At 49.2% G+C, this 19,691-nt stretch overlaps 1 protein-coding gene across 26 annotated transcripts in view; it reads left to right on the forward strand.

Annotated features, from left to right (window-relative positions):
* LOC105477668 (tubulin tyrosine ligase like 3) overlaps positions 1 to 19,691 on the forward strand; it is a 34,000-nt gene that overhangs the window by 6,171 nt on the left and 8,138 nt on the right. For 15 of the 26 annotated variants that reach the window (XR_011620218.1, XR_011620219.1, XR_011620221.1 and 12 more), the window contains 7 exons: positions 1,560 to 1,688; positions 3,168 to 3,282; positions 4,348 to 4,446; positions 6,098 to 6,293; positions 11,395 to 11,579; positions 13,232 to 13,475; positions 15,196 to 15,631. Coding sequence is in view for 22 of the 26 variants with exons in the window: in XM_071092150.1 (XP_070948251.1) it covers positions 1,560 to 1,688; positions 3,168 to 3,282; positions 4,348 to 4,446; positions 6,098 to 6,293; positions 11,395 to 11,579; positions 13,232 to 13,475; positions 15,196 to 15,631 (1,404 nt within the window). In the remaining 4 variants the exon portion in view is untranslated. Of the gene's footprint in view, positions 1 to 1,559; positions 1,689 to 3,167; positions 3,283 to 4,347; positions 4,447 to 6,097; positions 6,294 to 11,394; positions 11,580 to 13,231; positions 13,476 to 15,195; positions 15,632 to 16,116; positions 16,392 to 19,691 lie in introns of those variants that run through there. The other 11 variants (XR_011620220.1, XM_071092144.1, XM_071092147.1 and 8 more) reach the window with 4 other exon arrangements.

The raw sequence follows: 19,691 nt of genomic DNA on the forward strand, positions 1-19,691 counted from the left end.
GTCTCTATTAAAAAAATATAAAAATTAGCTGGGTGTAGTGGTATATGCCTGTAATCACAGCTACTTGGGAGGCTGAGGCAGGAGAATTGCTTGAATCTGGGTAGCGAAGGTTGCAGTGAGCTATCACGCCACTGCACTCCAGCCTGGGCGACAGAGCAAGACTCTGTCTTAAAAATAAAATAAAAATACAAAAATTAGCCAGGCGTGGTGGCGGGCACCTGTAATCCCAGCTACTCGGGAGGGTGAGGCATGAGAATTGCTTGAACTTAGGAGATGGAGGTTGTAGTGAGCTGAAATCGCACCACTGCACTTCAGCCTGGGTGACAGAACAAGCGATAACTCCATCTGGAAAAAAAAAAAAAAAAAGCTGAAAGAGTTGGGTGTGATGATGTGGAGGACATGCATGTTGAGGTGAGGGTACTTGGGTTTCCATCTTGGTAGTGCCACTTACTGAGGTCAACTATATAAAATTGCCATTTCTGGCCGGGCGTAGTGGGTCACGCCTGTAATCGCAACACTTTGGGAGGCCAAGGTGGGGGGCTTATTTGAGGTCAGGAGTTCGAGACCAGCCTGGGGAACATGGTGAAACCCCGTCTCTACTAAAAATACAAAAAAAAAAAAAAAAAATTATCTGGGTCTGGTGGCACACACCTGTAATTCCAGCTACTAGAGAAGCTGAGGCAGAAGAATCACTTGAACCGAGGAGACGGAGGTTGCAGTGAGCCAAAATCACGCCACTGCACTCCAGCCTCGGCGACAGAATCAGACTCCATCTCAAAAAAAAAAAAAAAAAGCCATTTCTCTATGTCAGGAATGGCTGAATGAATATTGGCAGCTTCATATGGGTCAATCTCATGAGCCCTTGGGCAAGTCACTTGCCTTCCTGTGCCTCAGTTTCCTCATCTGCAAAATAGAGATTACCTTAGCACCTACCACGTAGAATTGTGGTGAACCTTGAATGAACTGACATGGAAAGTGCTTAGAGCAGGGCCCAGCATGTGCTGACATTGGTTATGAATAATTATCCCACCTCCCAGAATTGTAGGAAGGATGGAGAGAGGTGGGGTCCATGAGAGAGCCTTTGTCACAGGCTGTGTGCCCATCAGCTTGGAGTCACCGTCCTGCCCCTGGGCAAGTCACTGATGACCATGGGCCAGAACAAAGTGTGACATTCAGTTGTGCAGCTTTGTCACTGCTTGGGGGCACCCTTAGGGGCCCTGCCTCCTCAGCGGCTAACTCCATAGGTGGGTCTATGTCTCAGTCTTTGGAATTTGCCGTGGTTTGATGAGGCTAATGCCAACTCCTTCTTCTCACGCTGCCACCTGTGGCATCCCTAAGGCCAAAAGGAACCTGAAAGGCTGGCTTGGCCTCTGCCCACCTGTGCCCTGGAGGAAGAGAAATCTTGAGTTACACAAAGATGATGTGTGGGTTAGAGTCCACCTTGGAAGCATCCTCTCCTTCCTGTTCACCCACCCTGCTCAGCAGGGCAGGGAGAGGCTGCCTTAGGCCCTGCTACCCACACTGGCCTCTGTGTTTCTGTCTCCTCCCTGTCTCCCCAGTCCCGCATGGTTCAGAATGAGACCCCCTACTTCATCTGGACCACTCGGCGGGATGTGCTCGACTGTCGCTTCCTCTCCAAGGATCAGATGATAAACCACTACGCCCGGGCTGGCTCCTTTACCACAAAGGTGGGCTCCCTAGAGGAGCAGGCAGGGCAGCCTCCAACTCCCCGCCCTTGGGCTGGCAGCCCTCCTCCCTGCTCTCCTTGTTAGTAAGAGGAAGTTCTCAGGGCAAGGGGAAGTATATAATTCAGAAGATTTGGAGTCTGACCAGCATCTGGCTGGTTCAAATCCAGCCCCTGCACCGTATCTGGCATGTGTAGATATAGTGACTAAAATGGGCTCCGGCATTCAAATGGGTCTGGAGGTAGAACAATCACCAAACCCAATGATAGTGAGCAAGCAGGCTCTTAACCTCCTAAGCAAAAGATATCTGGCTAATGAACCCATTCTGTCTTACCTGGGTTTCTTTTTTTTTTTTTTTTTTTGAGTGGAGTCTCACTCCGTCTCCCAGGCTGGAATGCAGTGGTGCAATCTCTGCCCACTGCAATCTCTGCCTCTCAGGTTCAAGCAATTCTTCTGCCTCAGCCTCCTGAGTAGCTGGGACTACAGGTGCGTGTCACCACACCTGGCTGATTTTTGTATTTTTTAGTAGAAGTGGGGTTTCATCATGTTGGCCAAGCTGGTCTTGAGCTCATGACCTCAGGTGATCCACTTCAGCTTCCCAAAGTGCTGGGATTACAGGCATGAGCCATCATGCCCAGCCTTACCTGGGTTTCTTAGCAAGTGACTTCACCTCTCTGAGCCTCAGTTTTCTCATCTTTCAGTGAGAATACCAGTAAGGACTGTCTTCTGGGATTGTGGCAAGGATGAAGGGCTTTATAATAATGACCTGCCATTATATTATTGGTGTGGGTTAGGAAGGATTCTAGAAGAAGCAGCTCTTGTTTTGTTCTATTTTTAAGAGGTGAGGTCTTGCTATGTTGCCCAGGCTGGTCTTGGCCTCAAGCAGTCCTCCTACTTCAGCCTCCCAGAGTGCTGGGATTACAGGTGTAAGCTACTGCGCTTGGCCTTGGCAGCTCTTTAAGAATGTGAAAGGGTGGGCCAGGCGCAGTGGCTCACGCCTGTAATCCCAGCACTTTGGGAGGCCGAGGCGGGCAGATCACAGGTCAGGAGATCGAGACCATCCTGGCTAACACGGTGAAACACCGTCTCTACTAAAAATACAACAAATAAGCCGGGCATGGTGATGGGTGCCTGTAGTCCCAGCTACTCTGTAGGCTGAAGCAGGAGAATGGTATGAATCTGGGAGGCGGAGCTTACAGTGAACTGAGATCGCACCACTGCACTCCAGCCTGGGCAACAGAGCGAGAGTCCATCTCAAAAAAAAAAAAAAAAAAAATGTGAAAGGGTGGACAGGAGGGACGTCAGGCATTCTTGGCAAAGGACACTGCCCAGGCAAATATATGGTGATAGATGTGAGCAACTCAGACTTTGCAAGTGGGGCCAAGGCTCTGAGAGCATATCCAGTTGGGGTCTTTCTGAGCTGTCTGGGTGTGTGCTGAGTGTGGGCAGTCCCGCCCTGCCCTCTCAGCACTAACTCCGTAGGTGGGTCTATGTCTCAATCTCCGGAATTTGCCGTGGTTTGATGAGGTTGATGCCAATTCCTTCTTCCCACGCTGCTACCGCCTGGGGGCTGAGGATGACAAAAAAGCCTTCATAGGTAAGGAGACCCCCAGCCCCATGCCTGGACCTCAGGCTGACGGAGCAGGGCTGAAGCTCTGGCTCATGTTGGAGAGCAACAGGCCTCTCTTCATGTCCTCGTCTGCCCCAGCAGATTTCCTTTTCCACCCTCAATCCTTATCCTTCCCTAATGGGCCCTCCCTTAATGAGCCTCTTAGCTTGGTCAACTCTGACCTCCAGAAAAGCTCAGGTAGCTTGGCTTATATTCTAGAGCAGGTTCTAAAAGCTGGTCAGTCCCTTGAGTTTGGAATCCAGAACAGATTCCAGGCTTATATCAAGTTCCACTTGTTGAATTGGGTTCCAAAAAAGGCTGCAGGCTTTGGGTTTCTAAGGCAGACTAGGTTCCAATTCCACAATATGTTCTAAATTCAGGTTAGAATTTGGATCCAGATTCTATGCTAGGTTTAAATTACATTCAAAATCTGAAATATGACATAGTCTGGTTCTCAGGATAGAATAAGTATCAAAAGTAGGTGATGAACAGAAGAAATAAATCAGACAATGGGTCCAAGCCAGATTCTGAAGGCAGAATATGATCCAGGTCAGGTCAGATTTGGGGTCTGGCTCCACAACTGAAACAGGAGCAAGTCCTTTTTTTTTTTTTTTTTTTGAGACAGAATCTCACTCTGTCACCCAGACTGGAGTACAGTGGCTCGATCTTGGCTCACTGCAAGCTCTGCCTCCCGGGTTTATGCCATTCTCCTGCCTCATCCTTCCTAGTAGCTGGGACTACAGGCGCCCGCCACCACACCCAGCTAATTTTTTGTATTTTTAGTAGAGACGGGGTTTCACTGTGTTAGCCAGGATGGTCTCGTTCTCCTGACCTCGTGATCCACCCACCTCGGCCTCCCAAAGTACTAAGATTATAGGCATAAGCCACTGCACATGGCCTGAAACAGGAGCAAGTTCTAAACTCAGGCTCTAGAGTCAGAAAAGGTAGAGTCAGGTTCTGGATCCAAAATGGGGCAAGTCATGATCAGGTTCTGGAACCAGAACAGGCCTCAGGCCTAGGGGCTGAGCAGGGTATCCCCTGGCCTGGGAGCAGAGGACTTCTGGCTGACAGCTGCCCGCAACGTTCTCAAGCTGGTGGTGAAGTCTGAGTGGAAGTCATACCCTATCCAGGCAGTAGAGGAAGAGGCCTCAGGTAAGTACTGTGATTACCTCCACTCTCCTACCCATTTATCCTCCACCCATCTGCCCTTCCACCTATCTGCCCTTCTACCTATCTACTCATCCACCCACCTACTGGTTCATTCACACATCTGTGTATGATTCACGTCTACCCATCTATCCATCCATCCATCCATCCATCCATCCATCCACTCATCCATTCACCTATGTACCCACTTATTTACCCACTCTCTGATCTACCGATTCACCCACCCACACTTCCATTCATCCTTCCATCCTCCCACCTGTCACCCATTGTTAATCTCTTCATTCATCTACCTGACGTCAGCTCCATACTCCCCATCCATCTATCCACTCCCTGCCTACCTATCCTTCCACAGATCCATCTACCCATCTACCTACCTGCTATTCCATTCTCCTGTCTACTACCTATCTGTCCTCCAGTCCATCCACTCATCCATTTTTCTGTCCCAGGTACCTAGACACTTGTCTTCCCATCCATTTGTTAGTTGATCCACTCCTCATTCCGCCCTCCCATGGGCCTGGCATGTGGCCAAGCACCCTGGAGAGGGGAGACTAAGAAGACATGGTCCGTCCCTGCCTGTGAGGAGCTCAGGTCTCTGAGGAGGAGGAAGCAGTGAAACTGGGCTTTACACATGGCCCGAGAACAGCTTAGGCCTGAACATAAGGAAGAGCTTGGAGTGGAGGGAGACACAGAGGAACCCTCACTATCATTGCATGCCAGCCCAACCACTGCCTGCCCTTTCCCTTTCTGGATTTAGCTCGTGCCTCCAGGCTCCTAGTCCTGTAATCCAGGGACCCATCAGTGAGGGATTCAGGGAAGTAGAGGCAGCTCTCCAGGAAGGAGGAAAATCCCTGCCTCTTCCAGAGGGAGACCTCCCCATTGCTGTCTCTTGCATGTGTCACGTACAGGGAAGGCTTGGTTGTGTGCCAGGATAAGGGGCAAAAGGGCCTCGGGTGTGGCTAGAGACCCCGTGCTTAAACTTTTATGGTATAGGTCAGGCTGCAGGGGTCTGAGGGCCTCAGCTGTATATCAGGGTCTTCAGTGCACTGCGATGTTCCGGGTGAGTCAGGTCTGTGGATGTGCATGGGGGTCTTCTGAAGGGTCAGTTTCTGTAATCACTTTCAGGTGTGTCAGGGCCTTGTGCAATAACAGTGCACACAGAGGTTAGTGCTTCTGTGGGCTAAGGGTTGTAGCTCTGTGTCAGGATTCTGGGAGTGGGTCTGGATTTCTGGTGTGTGGACTTAAGAAGCTGTGTCAGATGTGGGGGAGGGGTATTCATGTATAACTGGGTTCACATAGGCCAAGGCTCCCAGGTGCATTTTAGGCAGAGCCTCAGGTGTCTTACAGGTCCCAGGGGCAGAGAGGCTATAGGTGCTGTCAGAGGACTTAGGGACATTTAGGGCTGAGTCTTAAGTGAGTGACAGGTCCTGGGACAGTGGGAGCCAGGGGCAAGTGCTAGAGTTGCAGTGAATTTAGAGCAAAGCCTCAGCTAAGTGACACATCCCAGGGCAGTAAGGGATCTATCTAGGTACGTGCTGGGCCGCATGTAAGTGACAGGCCTCAGGACAATGGGGGCTGTGGCATGTGTTAGGTTACCTGCCTGGATATGGGATCGTGACAGGCCCCTCCCTATGTGCAGGAGACAAGCAGCGCAAGAAACAGGAGAAAAACCCAGTGTTGGTGTCCCCAGAGTTTGTGGATGAAGCTCTGTGTGCGTGCGAGGAGTACCTTAGCAACCTGGCCCACATGGACATCGACAAGGACCTGGAGGCCCCACTGTACCTCACCCCCGAGGGCTGGTCCCTCTTCCTCCAGCGCTACTACCAAGTGGTCCAGTGAGTCCCCTGCAGCTGGGACTTTGGGCTGTGGGCAGGTGTTTAGGGACAGGCCCTTTCTGTCTTGGGCAGCCCCCACCCCTTCCCCAAGCCTCCCGCTCATTTACCCTGCTGTTCTTCTGCTCGGGAACCCTCAAGGACTCCCACTGCCTCCATGATAGGGTCTGGGCCACTCTTCTTGGTTCTTGGCATAGCATAGTCTCTAAGAGCATGGCTTGTGCCACCAAATGGACAGCACATTGCCCAAAGTGTGTGTTGTATGGATGTTAATTCTCCAGGAAGTAAATAGATTTTATGGAAAAAGGGCTTTTGTGGTCCATCACATTTGGAAAACACTGGATTAAGCAGTTAATTAAAGAGGCTTCCCTGGGGCAGTACTCTTCAGAACCTCTGGGTGGTGTAAGCCTACAGAATGTATCCTGTATACTCTCTCTGTAGGCTTCCACCCTGCCCTGCCTCCCACCAAGCATCCTGAGGGGCAGTGCTTTCTTTTTTTTTTTTTTTTTTTTTCTTTTTTGAGGCGGAGTCTCGCTCTGTCGCCAGGCTGGAGTACAGTGGCACGATCTCGGCTCACTGCAAGCTCTGCCTCCTGGGTTCACGCCATTCTCCTGCCTCAGCCTCCCGAGTAGCTGGGACTACCTACAGGCGCCCGCCGCCACGCCCAGCTAATTTTTTATATTTTTAGTAGAGACGGGGTTTCACCGTGTTAGCCAGGATGGTCTCGATCTCCTGACCTCGTGATTCGCCCTCCTCGGCTTCCCAAAGTGCTGGGATTACAGGTGTGAGCCACCGCGCCTGGCCTGGGGCAGTGTTTTCTGAACACACTTTGGAGAAAGGTTCTCAGGCGGGGGAAGGGAGGATAAAGGTGAGCCTGGTGCTGCTTTAGGGAGATTCCATTCAGGAGAAGCATGCAGGAGCGACTGGAGGGAGAACAGCCCGGAAGGCAGAACACACAGTAAGCATTTTTTGAGCAACTCCAATGTGCCAAGCATTGTGCCAGGTACCAGAAATGAAGCGTAGCCCCTGTTCTCAACCGGGACACAGCTCAAGGTTTGAGACCTGCAGGAAGCCAAGTGGGAGTGCTAGGAATCTCAGCTGGGGTGGTGGTAATGGAAAGAAATTGACAGATTTAATTACTCAATAGGGGAAACTGAAGAACAGAAACAAATGGACAGATTTAATTACTCAATAGGGGAAACCAAAGAACTAATGAATGACATGAGCAGCAGATCCACGTCATTAGCAAATAATTCATTGCATCTTTTCTAAATGTCAGGAAATAACTTAGGTGACCCAATACTTTCTCTTTAGCTACTGGAAAATGTAAAGCTACCCATCTTAAATTAAGAATTATCAAGGCAGCCAGACGTGGTGGCTCACACCTGTAATCCCAGCACTTTGGGAGGCGGAGGCGGGCAGATCACTTGAGGTCAGGAGTTGGAGACCAGCCTGGCCAATATGGTGAAACCCCATCTCTACTAAAAATACGAAAATTAACTGGCCTGGTGGCACATGCCTGTAATCCCAGCTACTCAGGAGCCACTGAGTAGTGTGAGCCACTGCACTCAGCCTAATTCGTTCAATATTTACTGTTAATGCTTCTCAACTTTTTAAAAAAACAAATCTACTCGGGGCGGTGGCTCATGCCTGTAATCCTAGCACTTTGGGAGGCCAAGGCTGAGACAGGAGAATTGCTTGAATCCGGGAGGCAGAGGTTGCAGTGAGCCGAGGTTGCAGTGCCACTGTACTCCAGCCTGGGTGACAGAGCGAGACTCCGTCTCAAAAAAAAAAAAAAAAAGAATTTTCGAGACCTAGAATATTAGTCATGAAGCACGAGTCCTTTTTATTTCTGGTGTGTGGGGGCAGGTTCTAGAGGGCTATAGGAATCTCTCTAAAGTCGGGATTACATAAAATATTGCATCATATAACAGACGTACACAGTGTTGAATGGTTCAGTACAAATGACCAGCATTCATACATTCCTTCAATATTTTATTTTAGTTTAGTTTTTTGAGACAGGGTCTTACTTTGTCACCCAGGCTGGAGTGCAGTGGTGCAATCTTGGCTCAGTACAACCTCTGCCTCCCAGGCTCAAGTGATTTTTCCCACTTCAGCCTTCTGAGTAGCTGGGACTACAGGTATGTGCCACCAGGCCTGGCAGATTTTTGTTTGGTGGGCCTACAAACAAAAATTTGTGTTTTTTTTTTGTTTGGTTGGTTGGCCTAATTCATTCAATATTTACTGTTAATGCTTCTCAACTTTTTTTAAAAAACAAATCCACTCGGGGCAGTGACTCATGCCTGTAATCCCAGCACTTTGGGAGGCCAAGGCTGGTGGATCATGAGTTCAGGAGTTCAAGACCAGCCTGGCCAATATGGTGAAACCCCATCTTTTGTAAAAATACAAAAATTAGTGGCCAGGTGCGGTGGTTCACACCTGTAATCCCAGCACTTTGGGAGGCTGAGGTGGGCGGATTACCCAGGTCATGAGATCGAGACCATCCTGGCTAACATGGTGAAACCCCGTCTCTACTAAAAATACAAAAAAATTAGCCAGGCGTGGTGGTGGGCACCTGTAGTCCCAACTACTGGGGAGGCTGAGGCAAGAGAATGGCATGAACCCAGCAGGTGGAGCTTGCAGTGAGCTGAGATCGCGCCAGTGCACTCCAGCCTGGGCGACAGAGCGAGACTCCGTCTCGAAAAAAAAAAGCCACCCAGTTTTTTGTTTGTTTGTTTGAATCCTGGATTTTAAGAACTAAGCCAGCCAGGTTTTCATCAAGGTTGACTTTTCATTAAAATACTGTTGTTGTTTTTTTTCTTTTCACTAACTATAAAATCATATTGTCATGTCGAATATACTTTTTCAAATTACACTCCTGTGTGATACTTTCCTGGGCCACATCACAGATTACTGAACAGATGCTTCATGCTACGGACCACAGAAAAGTTTATCAGGACATAGGTGTGAGTACTGCTGGGAGACCTTGCCTAGCCCCCTGCATCTTGCTGTAACTGTTCCTGGCACTGCCCCAATGGCTGCTGCCTCCTCCTTAAAAAAGAGAAAGTTCTCCATGACTGGAGACATTCAAGATGCTAAAGTGTTACAGAGTTAGCTTTCCCTGAATAGGAGGCTCCCGTCCTATTCATTCAGAAGGAAAGAAATGGGAGAGTCTGGATGAGGTAGCCATCTGGTGTATTTTGTGACTTGGTTTAGTTCAGGACATTTTCTGTCCTGTAGAGAACAGGGTCACTCTTTGTCCATGAAACCCTGTCTGTGCAGCCCAGTTGCTGAGGCAGGCTCCTACCAAAGTACTTGCTGAGCCATCCGTTAATTCACTGAGCAAACTTTTAGGGAGTACCTGCTGAGTGCCAGGTGTGGTGCTTGGGGATGGGGATTACAGCAGAGAACAACTACAAAAAATGTTGCTGCTCTTACAGAGTTTACATTCTAGTTAGGGGATTCAGACAATAACCAAATAAGCAGATGTGTCAGGTGGGGGTAAATGATGGGGAGAAAAGCAAGAAGAGGTGTGATATAGATGTGCTTGAAAGGAATTAGGCTAACATTGTATCAGCCAATCTTAGGCGCAGATTAAGAGAGGAATGAACCCCCAAAAGCACCTATGCATGGAGGAATCAGATAGGACAGAGTTTGAATCCTGGCTGTACCACTCAGCTTTCAGTGTATGGCCTTGGGTAAGTCCCTTAACTCTCAAAGCTTCAGTTTACTTTTTTTTTTTTTTTTTTTTTGAGATGGAGTCTCGCTCTGTTGCCCAGGCTGGAGTGCAATGGTGTGATCTCGGCTCATTGCAACCTCTGCCTCCTGGGTTGAAGCGATTCTCCTGCCTCAGCCTAATGAGTAGCTGGGATTATAGGTGCCTACCACCACGCCTGGCTAATTTTTGTATTTTTAGGAGAGACAGAGTTTCACATGTTGGCCAGGATGGTCTCGATCTCTTGACCTCGTGATCCGCCCACCTCGTCCTCCTAAAGCGCTGGGATTACAAGCATGAGCCACTGTGCCTGGCCCAGTTTACTTTTTATTTTATTTTAATTTAATTTAATTTTATTTTATTTTATTTTTTTGAGACCGAGTCTTGCTCTGTCACCCGCCCAGGCTGGAGTGCAGTGGCGGGATCTTGGCTCACTATAACCTCTGCCTCCCGGGTTCAAGTGATTGTTCTGCCTCAGTCTCCCAAGTAGCTGGGATTACAGGCACCTGCCACCATGCCTGGCTAATTTTTGTATTTTTAGTAGAGACATGGTTTTGCCATGTTGGCCAGGCTGTTCTCGAACTTCTGACCTCAGGTGATCCGCCTGCCTCCGCCTCCCAAAGTGCTGGGATTACAGGCATGAGCCACCGTGCCTGGCCCAGTTTACATTTCTCTAAAATGGGACCAGTGCTGGGTGTGGTATCTCATGCCTACAATCCCAGCACTTTGGGAGGCTGAGCAGGAGGATCGCCTGAGGCCAGGAATTCAAGACCAGCCTGGGTAACATAATAAGACCCATTTCTGCCAAAAATAAAAATTAGCTTGGATGTGGTGGCATATGCCTGTAATTCCAACTACTTGGGAGGCTGAAACTTGGACCTAGGAGTTCCTGGCTGCAGTGAGCCATGGTTTCACCACTGCACTTCAGCCTGGGTGACAGACCAAGACCCTGTCTCCAAAATACAAAACAAAAAAAAAGTTGGGGGGCAGGGGGTGGGGTATCAGTAATACTTCCCTGGCAGGGCCTTGAGGGGATTAGTGAAAATATATGGAAAGCCCTTGTCACAGTGCCTGGCACATAGTGGTGCTTTATCATTAGGAACTGGAAAGATTAAATTCTGTCAAAGACAGTTTTAATGTAATAGGAAGGGGAGTGGCACAGGTGGAGTGCTGGAGTAGGGGGTGGTTTGCAGTTAATGGAATTTTATCAACCTTTCCCTTTCCTGTAGTCTGGGGAGGTTAGGATTTCAGGGGTGGCTTGAAGGTGGGGCCGGAGGCTTGGGAGGGACCTATGGATATCTGCAGGGAGGGCGTGACCGAGGCTGCCTGGAAGACAGTGGGGGGTGGTGGAATATATCTCCCCTTGCCCTCTCCGCCCACATGTCCCAGGTCCAGCCCTGCCCAAGTTCCATCATTTCCCCACAGCGAAGGGGCAGAACTCAGGCACCTCGACACTCAGGTCCAGCGCTGTGAGGACATCCTGCAGCAGCTGCGGGCCGTGGTACCCCAGATAGACATGGAAGGGGATCGCAACATCTGGATTGTGAAGCCGGGAGCCAAGTCCCGCGGACGAGGTGGGGGTCAGCTCCTACTTCCTGCCTTGGCACCTCCCATCTCCCAGTAAAGGCCAAGGAAGTTAATAGTGTAGGTCTATTGAAGCCAGATTGCCTGGGTTTGAGTCCTAGCTCTGCTACTGATATTCTTCGTGACCTTGAGCAGGTTTTATCACCTCCCTGAACCCCAGTTCCCTCATCTGTGAAATGAGGAGGATGATAATACCTCCTGTGAGGTGAGGATTAAATGCAGTCATGCATCTAAAGCACGATTCCAAATCCTTAACATGCTTTAATTTATACAATCCTGGGAAACTAAGGCATGTGTAGGCTCTCACATGATCTGGAAGGATATCCATAAGGACCTGGAAGCAGCAGTTGGCTGCCCCTGGACAAGGAGATGTAATTTTTATTGTCTGCCCTTTTGTACTGTCTAATTTTTGTTTTGTTTTATAGTCTATTTATTATTGGTAGGAAAGTAATAGGTGCACATACTTTTAAAAAGCCCAACACTGGCCGGGCGCGGTGGCTCACGCTTGTAATCCCGGCACTTTGGGAGTCCGAGGCGGGTGGATCACTTGAGGTCAGGAGTTGGAGACCAGCCTGGCCAACATGGTGAAACCCTGTCTCTACTAAAAATACAAAAATTGGCCACACGTGGTGGCAGGCACCTGCAATCCCAGCTACTCAGGAGACTGAGGCAGGAGAATCGCTTGAACCTGGGAGGCGGAGGTTGCAGTGAGCCGGGCTCGTGCCACTGCACTCCAGCCTAGGCGACAGGACTGTCTCAAAAAAAAAAAAAAAAAGGGGCCGGGCGCGGTGGCTCAAGCCTGTAATCCCAGCACTGTGGGAGGCCGAGATGGGCGGATCATGAGGTCAGGAGATCGAGACCATCCTGGCTAACACGGTGAAACCCCGTCTCTACTAAAAAATACAAAAAACTAGCCGGGCGCGGTGGCGGGCGCCTGTAGTCCCAGCTACTCCGGAGGCTGAGGCAGGAGAATGGCGTGAACCCGGGAGGCGGAGCTTGCAGTGAGCTGAGATCCGGCCACTGCACTCCAACCTGGGCGACAGAGCGAGACTCCGTCTCAAAAAAAAAAAAAAAAAAAAAAAGGCCAGGCGCGGTGGCTCAAGCCTGTAATCCCAGCACTTTGGGAGGCCGAAACGGGTGGATCACGAGGTCAGGAGATCGAGACCATCCTGGCTAACACGGTGAAACCCCGTCTGTACTAAAAAAACACACAAAAAACTAGCCGGGTGTGGTGGTGGGTGCCTGTAGTCCCAGTTACTCGGGAGGCTGAGGCAGGAGAATGGCGTAAACCTGGGAGGTGGAGCTTGCACTGAGCTGAGATCTCGCCACTGCACTCCAGCCTGGGTGACAGAGCAAGACTCCGTCTCAAAAAAAAAAAAAAAAAAAAAAAAAAAGCCCAGCACTTTAAATTTGTAGCCATGTATATATTCCTATTTAATCAAACAAAACTGGTTAATTAGGAAAAATTTAAAATCCTTAGCAAATTCCTGGCTTTCTCAAAGGGAACTGAGTTCTGGTTGAGGGAGACCACCTTACCCACGCAGCCCTATCAGCTCCGAGGGGATGAGAGCTCATGACAAGCTGGCCCTTCTCCCAGCCCACGCCTGACCTTTCAATCCCTGACTGCCCTCCTGCCCCGTAGGCATCATATGCATGGACCACCTGGAGGAGATGCTGAAGCTGGTGAATGGCAACCCCATGGTGATGAAGGACGGCAAATGGGTGGTGCAGAAGTATATTGAGCGGCCCCTGCTCATCTTTGGCACCAAGTTTGACCTGAGACAGTGGTTCCTGGTAACTGACTGGAACCCACTTACTGTGTGGTTCTACCGCGACAGCTATATCCGCTTTTCCACACAGCCCTTCTCCCTGAAGAACCTGGACAAGTGAGCCCCTCTGTTCGCCTCCCACAAGCTCCCTGCCTAGTTGGGGAACTGGCAAGCAAACAGGCAATTACAGTGCAGGGGACTCGCGCAGCAGCGCTAGGCTCCATGCACAGACTGCAGGCAGGCGGGCTCTCATCCAGCCAGCTGTCCTTGCATCCAACAGATTTTTTATTTTTATTTTTTTTGACGGGGGGTGGTCTCACTCTGTTGCCTAGGCTGGAGTGCAGTGGCATGGTCACGGCTCACTGTAGCCTTGACTTTCTGTGCTCAAGCAATCCTTCCTCCTCAGCCTCCCAAGTATCTGAGACCACAGGCATGTACCACAGCTGATTTTTGAATTCTTTTATGTAGACATGGGGTCTCACTATGTTGCCCAGGCTGGTCTCAAACTCCTGGGCTCAAGCGATCGTCCCACCTTGGCTTCCTAAAGTGCTGGGATTACATTGTGCCTGGCCCCTCCAACAGATTTGATCAAGTGTGTACCTTATGCCATGCACTGTTCTGGGCACTTGGGGTATAGCAGTGAACAAAACAAGATCCTGGCTCTCAAGGGCTTACATTCTAGCAGGGAGAAACAGACAAGCAATGAACACAAGTGAAATTATCTAACAGGTTCAAAGATTATTTGGGCCAGGCGCAGTGGCTCACACCTGTAATCCCAGCACTTTGGGAGGCTGAGGCAGGCAGATCACCTGAGGTCAGGAGTTTGAGACCAGCCTGACCAATATGGTGAAACCCCGTCTCTACTAAAAATATAAAAATTAGCTGGGTGTGTTGGCGGGCACCTGTAGTCCCAGCTACTCGGGAGGCTGAGACAGGAGAATTGCTTGAACCTGGGAGGTGGAGGTTGCAGTGAACTGAGATCGTGCGACTGCACTCCAACCTGGGCAACAGAGCAAGACTCCGTCTCAAAAAAAAAAAAAAGATTATATTTGTCGTTGGGGGAAAAAGGGAAGCAAATGTAGAGCAGGGGAAAGGAGGTCAGAAGTTTTGAAAACCAAGATGTCATGTTAAGTTCTGGGGTGAGAGAAAGCCTTGTTGAAGCCTGAATTCAAATTCTGTCTCTGCAGCTTCCAAGTTGTTTGACTCTGGTCATGTGAAAACCTATTTAAGCCTTGGTTTCCACATCTGAAGAATGGAGGCAGTAGTATGAAATTCATAGCTATCAATTATTGAGTGCTTCATATGTGATAGTGCTAAGCACTTTGTATCCATTATCTTATTCTTCATAAGAACCCAGTGAATACTTCCTGTTCACCAGGTCTGAGGAAAAAATAAAAAACAGTGAAGTGGGTACTGTTACTACCCTCATTTTGCAGATGTGAAGAGCACGCAGGTTAGACGACTTGCCTAAGGTCTCACAACTAGTGTGGAGATGGCACTTGACCACGTCCTGGTGATGACGGGGCCATACCCTTACCCACCCTCTTATCTTCCAAACACTGAGATGGTTAACTGAGACTATGCACAAAGCACTTAGTACTGTGGCCCCCATAATTAGCGCCCTCAGAGCAGCCCTGAGAGATAACAGTAGTTCTGGCCCTAAAGGAATGTGGTGGGGCCCAGGCCTCTGTCCTTTTTGTCCTTCCCAGTAGGGCCCCATCTCCAGTTGAATAGTGCAGGGTGGCCCAGGGCTGGTTCCAGGACTTGCCTGTCCTCCCTGAACTTGGATGGGAGAGACACAAGGGCCTGGGCTTCAGTTTTCTGCTCTCTGCCCCAGCTCAGTGCACCTGTGTAACAACTCCATCCAGAAGCACCTGGAGAACTCATGCCATCGGCATCCACTGCTTCCCCCAGACAACATGTGGTCCAGCCAGAGGTTCCAGGCCCACCTGCAGGAGATGGGGGCCCCAAATGCTTGGTCCACCATCATCGTGCCTGGCATGAAGGATGCTGTAATCCACGCACTTCAGACCTCCCAGGACACTGTGCAGTGTCGGAAGGCCAGCTTTGAGCTCTATGGTGCTGACTTTGTGTTTGGGGAGGACTTCCAGCCCTGGCTGATTGAGATCAACGCCAGCCCCACCATGGCGCCCTCCACGGCAGTCACAGCCCGGCTCTGTGCTGGCGTGCAAGCTGACACCCTGCGCGTGGTCATTGACCGGCGGCTGGACCGCAACTGTGACACAGGAGCCTTTGAGCTCATCTATAAGCAGGTGAGGAGGTTGGGCCCAGGCAGGACCCCAGAGAGTCTGCACCCTCTTCCAGGCAGCCCCATAGTGGAGCATAGGACTCTGCAGTCAGACCCAGTTTAAGACCCAGATTCAAGTCCTGGTCCTGCTAAGGTGACCTCACCTCCTTGAGCCTCAGTCTCCTGATCTTTGAAATGGGGATATTATTACCAACTTTCTCATGGGAATGGGAGAATAAAATGAATTAGTGTATGGGGATAATATTTCTAGAGAGGCATATAGCATAGTCGTAAGAGCAGAGATTCTGGAATCTCCTTGGTTTCTTCTTTTTTTTTGAGATGGAGTCTCGCTCTGTCTCCCAGGCTGGAGTGCAGTGGCCCAAGTTTGGCTCACTGCAAGCTCCGCCTCCTGGGTTCACGCCATTCTCCTGCCTCAGCCTCCCGAGTAGCTGGGACTACAGGCGCCCACCACCGCGCCTGGCTAGTTTTTTTTTTTTTTGTATTTTTTAGTAGAGACGGGGTTTCACCGGGTTAGCCAGGATGGTCTCGATCTCCTGACCTTGTGATCCGCCAGTCTCGGCCTCCCAAAGTGCTGGGATTACAGGCTTGAGCCACCACGCCCGGCCGTCTCCTTGGTTTCAAATTACTGTTCAGTGACAACAAGCTGTGTGACTTTGGACAAGTTCCTAACCCCTAGGTCTCCTCATCTGTAAGAATAAAAATAGTACCTAACTCACAAAGTTAGGTACTATGAGTTGTGAGAATTAAATGAGTTGATAAGTAAAGTACTTCATTTTCATTTATTTATTTGTTTATTTATTTATTTATTTTTTTTTTTTTGAGACGGAGTCTCGCTCTGTCACCCAGGCTGGAGTACAGTGGCCGGATCTCAGCTCACTGCAAGCTCCGCCTCCCGGGTTTACGCCATTCTCCTGCCTCAGCCTCCCGAGTAGCTGGGACTACAGGCGCCCGCCACCACGCCCGGCTAATTTTTTGTATTTTTTTAGTAGAGACGGGGTTTCACTGTGTTAGCCCGGATGGTCTTGATCTCCTGACCTCGTGATCCGCCCGTCTCGGCCTCCCAAAGTGCTGGGATTACAGGCTTGAGCCACCGCGCCCGGCCTCATTTATTTATTTTTGAGACCGAGTCTCGCTCTTTTGCCCAGGCTGGAGTGCAGTGGCATGATCTTGGCTCACTGCAACCTCCACCTCCTGGGTTCAAGCGATTCTCCTGCCTCAGCCTCCCAAGTAGCTGGGATTACAGGTGCCCACCACAACGCCTGTCTAATTTTTGTATTTTTAGTAGATACAGGGTTTCTCCATGTTGGCCAGGCTGGTCTCGAACTCCTGACCTCAGGTGATCCGCCCACCTCAGCCTCCCAAAGTGCTGGGATTACAGCAGGAGCCACCGTGCCCAGCCAGTAAAGTACTTTAGAATAGTGCCTGGCACATAGTAAATGCTACTAAGTTTTAGCTAATGTTGTTATTACCTAATAAGGTTAGGAGTTTCATCATGTATAACCTGTAAAGTGCCTGAATGTATAGTAATAGGCAATTACTGGTAGCTACTATTATTATTAGTATTATAATTATTTCACTCATCTTGCTTCAAAGAGAGATTGGAGTCTACTTGTAAAATAGAACAGCATTTTAAAAAATCAGTCAGAAAATTGATTGCAAAGCTTCTGAGCTCTGGATAGAATTTCTTGTGGCAGTTTAAGTGGCTTCTGATTAGCATTCGGCTTCTGTCAAGGTTTGGTTACAGGAAGAGAGCATACCGATCACATGACCTAAGTGACCTCGTCTTTATTACAGTTATTGATCATTTCTTTTTTTTTTTCAAGATAAGAGTCTTGCTCTGTTGCCCAGGCTGGAGTGCGGTGGCGCGATCTCGGCTCACTGCAAGCTCCACCTCCCGGGTTCATGCCATTTTCCTGCCTCAGCCTCCCAAGTAGCTGGGACTACAGGCGCCCGCCAGCACGCCCGGCTAATTTTTTGTATTTTTAGTAGAGACAGGGTTTCACTGTGTTAGCCAGGATGGTTTTGATCTCCTGACCTCATGATCCGCCCACCTTGGCCTCCCAAAGTGCTGGGATTACAGGCGTGTGCCACCACGCCCGGCCCCGATCGTTTCTTAAATTAATATATTGGCGTTTTGGTTTCAAAAAATGTAAATGGGGAAATACATGGGCAGGAAAATATGAGCAAGCTGAGGGAAAAGGTGCCATTGTAGTGCAGTGCTCCCAATGCCAGTGCCCAGGCCAGAAGCATGTGAAAGCTTCTAAAGGTATGGATGTCAGGAGGCTCCACCCCCAGAGATTGACCCAAGATGTCTAGCTTGGGGAGGTGACTACGCATCTGCATTTTTCAAATTTCCCCCAAACATCTTTTTTTTTTTTTTTTTTTTGAGACAGAGTCGCTTTATCATGCAGGCTGGAGTGCAGTGGCACCATCTCGGCTCACTGCATCCTCCGCCTCCCAGGTTCAAGCGATTCTCCTGCCTCCACCCCACTGAGTAGCTGGGACTACAGGTGCCCGCCACCATGCCTGGCTAACTTTTTGTATTTTAGTAGAGACAAGGTTTCACCGTGTTAGCCATAATGGTCTCGATCTCCTGACTTCGTGATTCACCCGTCTCAGCCTCCCAAAGTGCTAGGATTATAGGCTTGAGCCACCACGCCAAGCCCTCTAAATGTCTTTTATTGCTGATTTGTTCTTGTTTTTGTTTTTAGGCCAGCACATAGTGAAGGCTCACACCTTGCACTGGTTTTTTGTCTCTTTTCATCTAGGCCAGCCCCAGTGCCTTTTGACACCACAGTTTTGATCTTTTGAGGGGCCAGGCCGGTTGTTTTGTAGAACTGTCCCACATTCTGGATTTATCTGATTGTTTCCTTATGGTGTTATTTACCTTGGTCTTTTGTTAGCTGATTGTCTCAGGAACTAGAAGTTAGGTCAGACAGCTTGATGAGGTTCAGGTTAAACATTTTTGCCAAGAGCACTTCAGAGGTGATGTTGGGTACCTCATGTGGCATCACAAGGCACATCCTTTGACAGTGTCTCACAGTTAGTGCTGCTGAGTTTGACTGTGGGTTACAGCGGTGGTTACGAGATCTCTCCATTATAAGCTACATCTCCCCTTTGCAATTAATTTTTTTGTAAGGTGTTGTGTTGGCTCTGTCCAGATGACTGTCATTTTCCTGTCATCCATTCATCTAATTGTTTTGATACCAGTTTTGATTATTGTCTATTTTATTAGAGTTGCAAAATGGCAAATGTCTAATTCTCTTGTTCCTTCTGCATTTATGAGCTGAGATTCTTCTTTAAAGATGAGCTTTCCCTCATCATTTGGGGCCACTCGGGAGTGCTGATAGCTATATTTTTATTTGATTAAAAAGAATTTTTTTTTTATTTTTCTTTTTTTTTGAGACAGAGTCTTGCTCTGCCACCCAGGCTGGAGTGCAGTGGTGCTATCTCGGCTCGCTGCAACCTCCGCCTCCTGGAATCAAGTGATTCTCCTTCTTAGATCCCAAGTAGCTGGGATTACAGGTGCCCACCATGGCTGGCTAATTTTTGTGTTTTTAGTAGAGACGGGGTTTTGCCATGTTGGCCAGGCTGGTCTCCAACTCCTGACCTCAGATATTCACCTGCCTCAGCCTCCCAAAGTGCTAGGATTACAGGCATGAGCCACCATGCCCGGCAATAGCTGTATTTATTTATTTATTTATTTTTTTGAGACGGAGTTTCGCTCTTATCACCCAGGCTGGAGTGCAATGGCGCGATCTCGGCTCAGTGCAACCTCCGCCTCCTGCATTCAAGCAATTCTCCTGCCTCAGCCTCCCAAGTAGCTGGGATTACAGGTGCCTGCCACCATGACCTGCTAATTTTTTTGTATTTTTAGTAGAGACAGGGTTTTGCCATGTTAGCCAGGCTGGTCTCGAATTCTTGACCTCAAGTGATCTGCCAGCCTTAGCCTCCCAAAGTGCTGGGATTACAGGTGTGACCACTGTGCCCGGCGGATAGCTGTATTTTTAACAAGCTCCAAGTAATTCTGATGTTTAGATAGATTCTGATCAGGATCCTTCAGT

This window comes from Macaca nemestrina, chromosome 2 (assembly GCF_043159975.1).
Source record: "Macaca nemestrina isolate mMacNem1 chromosome 2, mMacNem.hap1, whole genome shotgun sequence".
Classification (NCBI taxonomy): domain Eukaryota; kingdom Metazoa; phylum Chordata; class Mammalia; order Primates; family Cercopithecidae; genus Macaca; species Macaca nemestrina.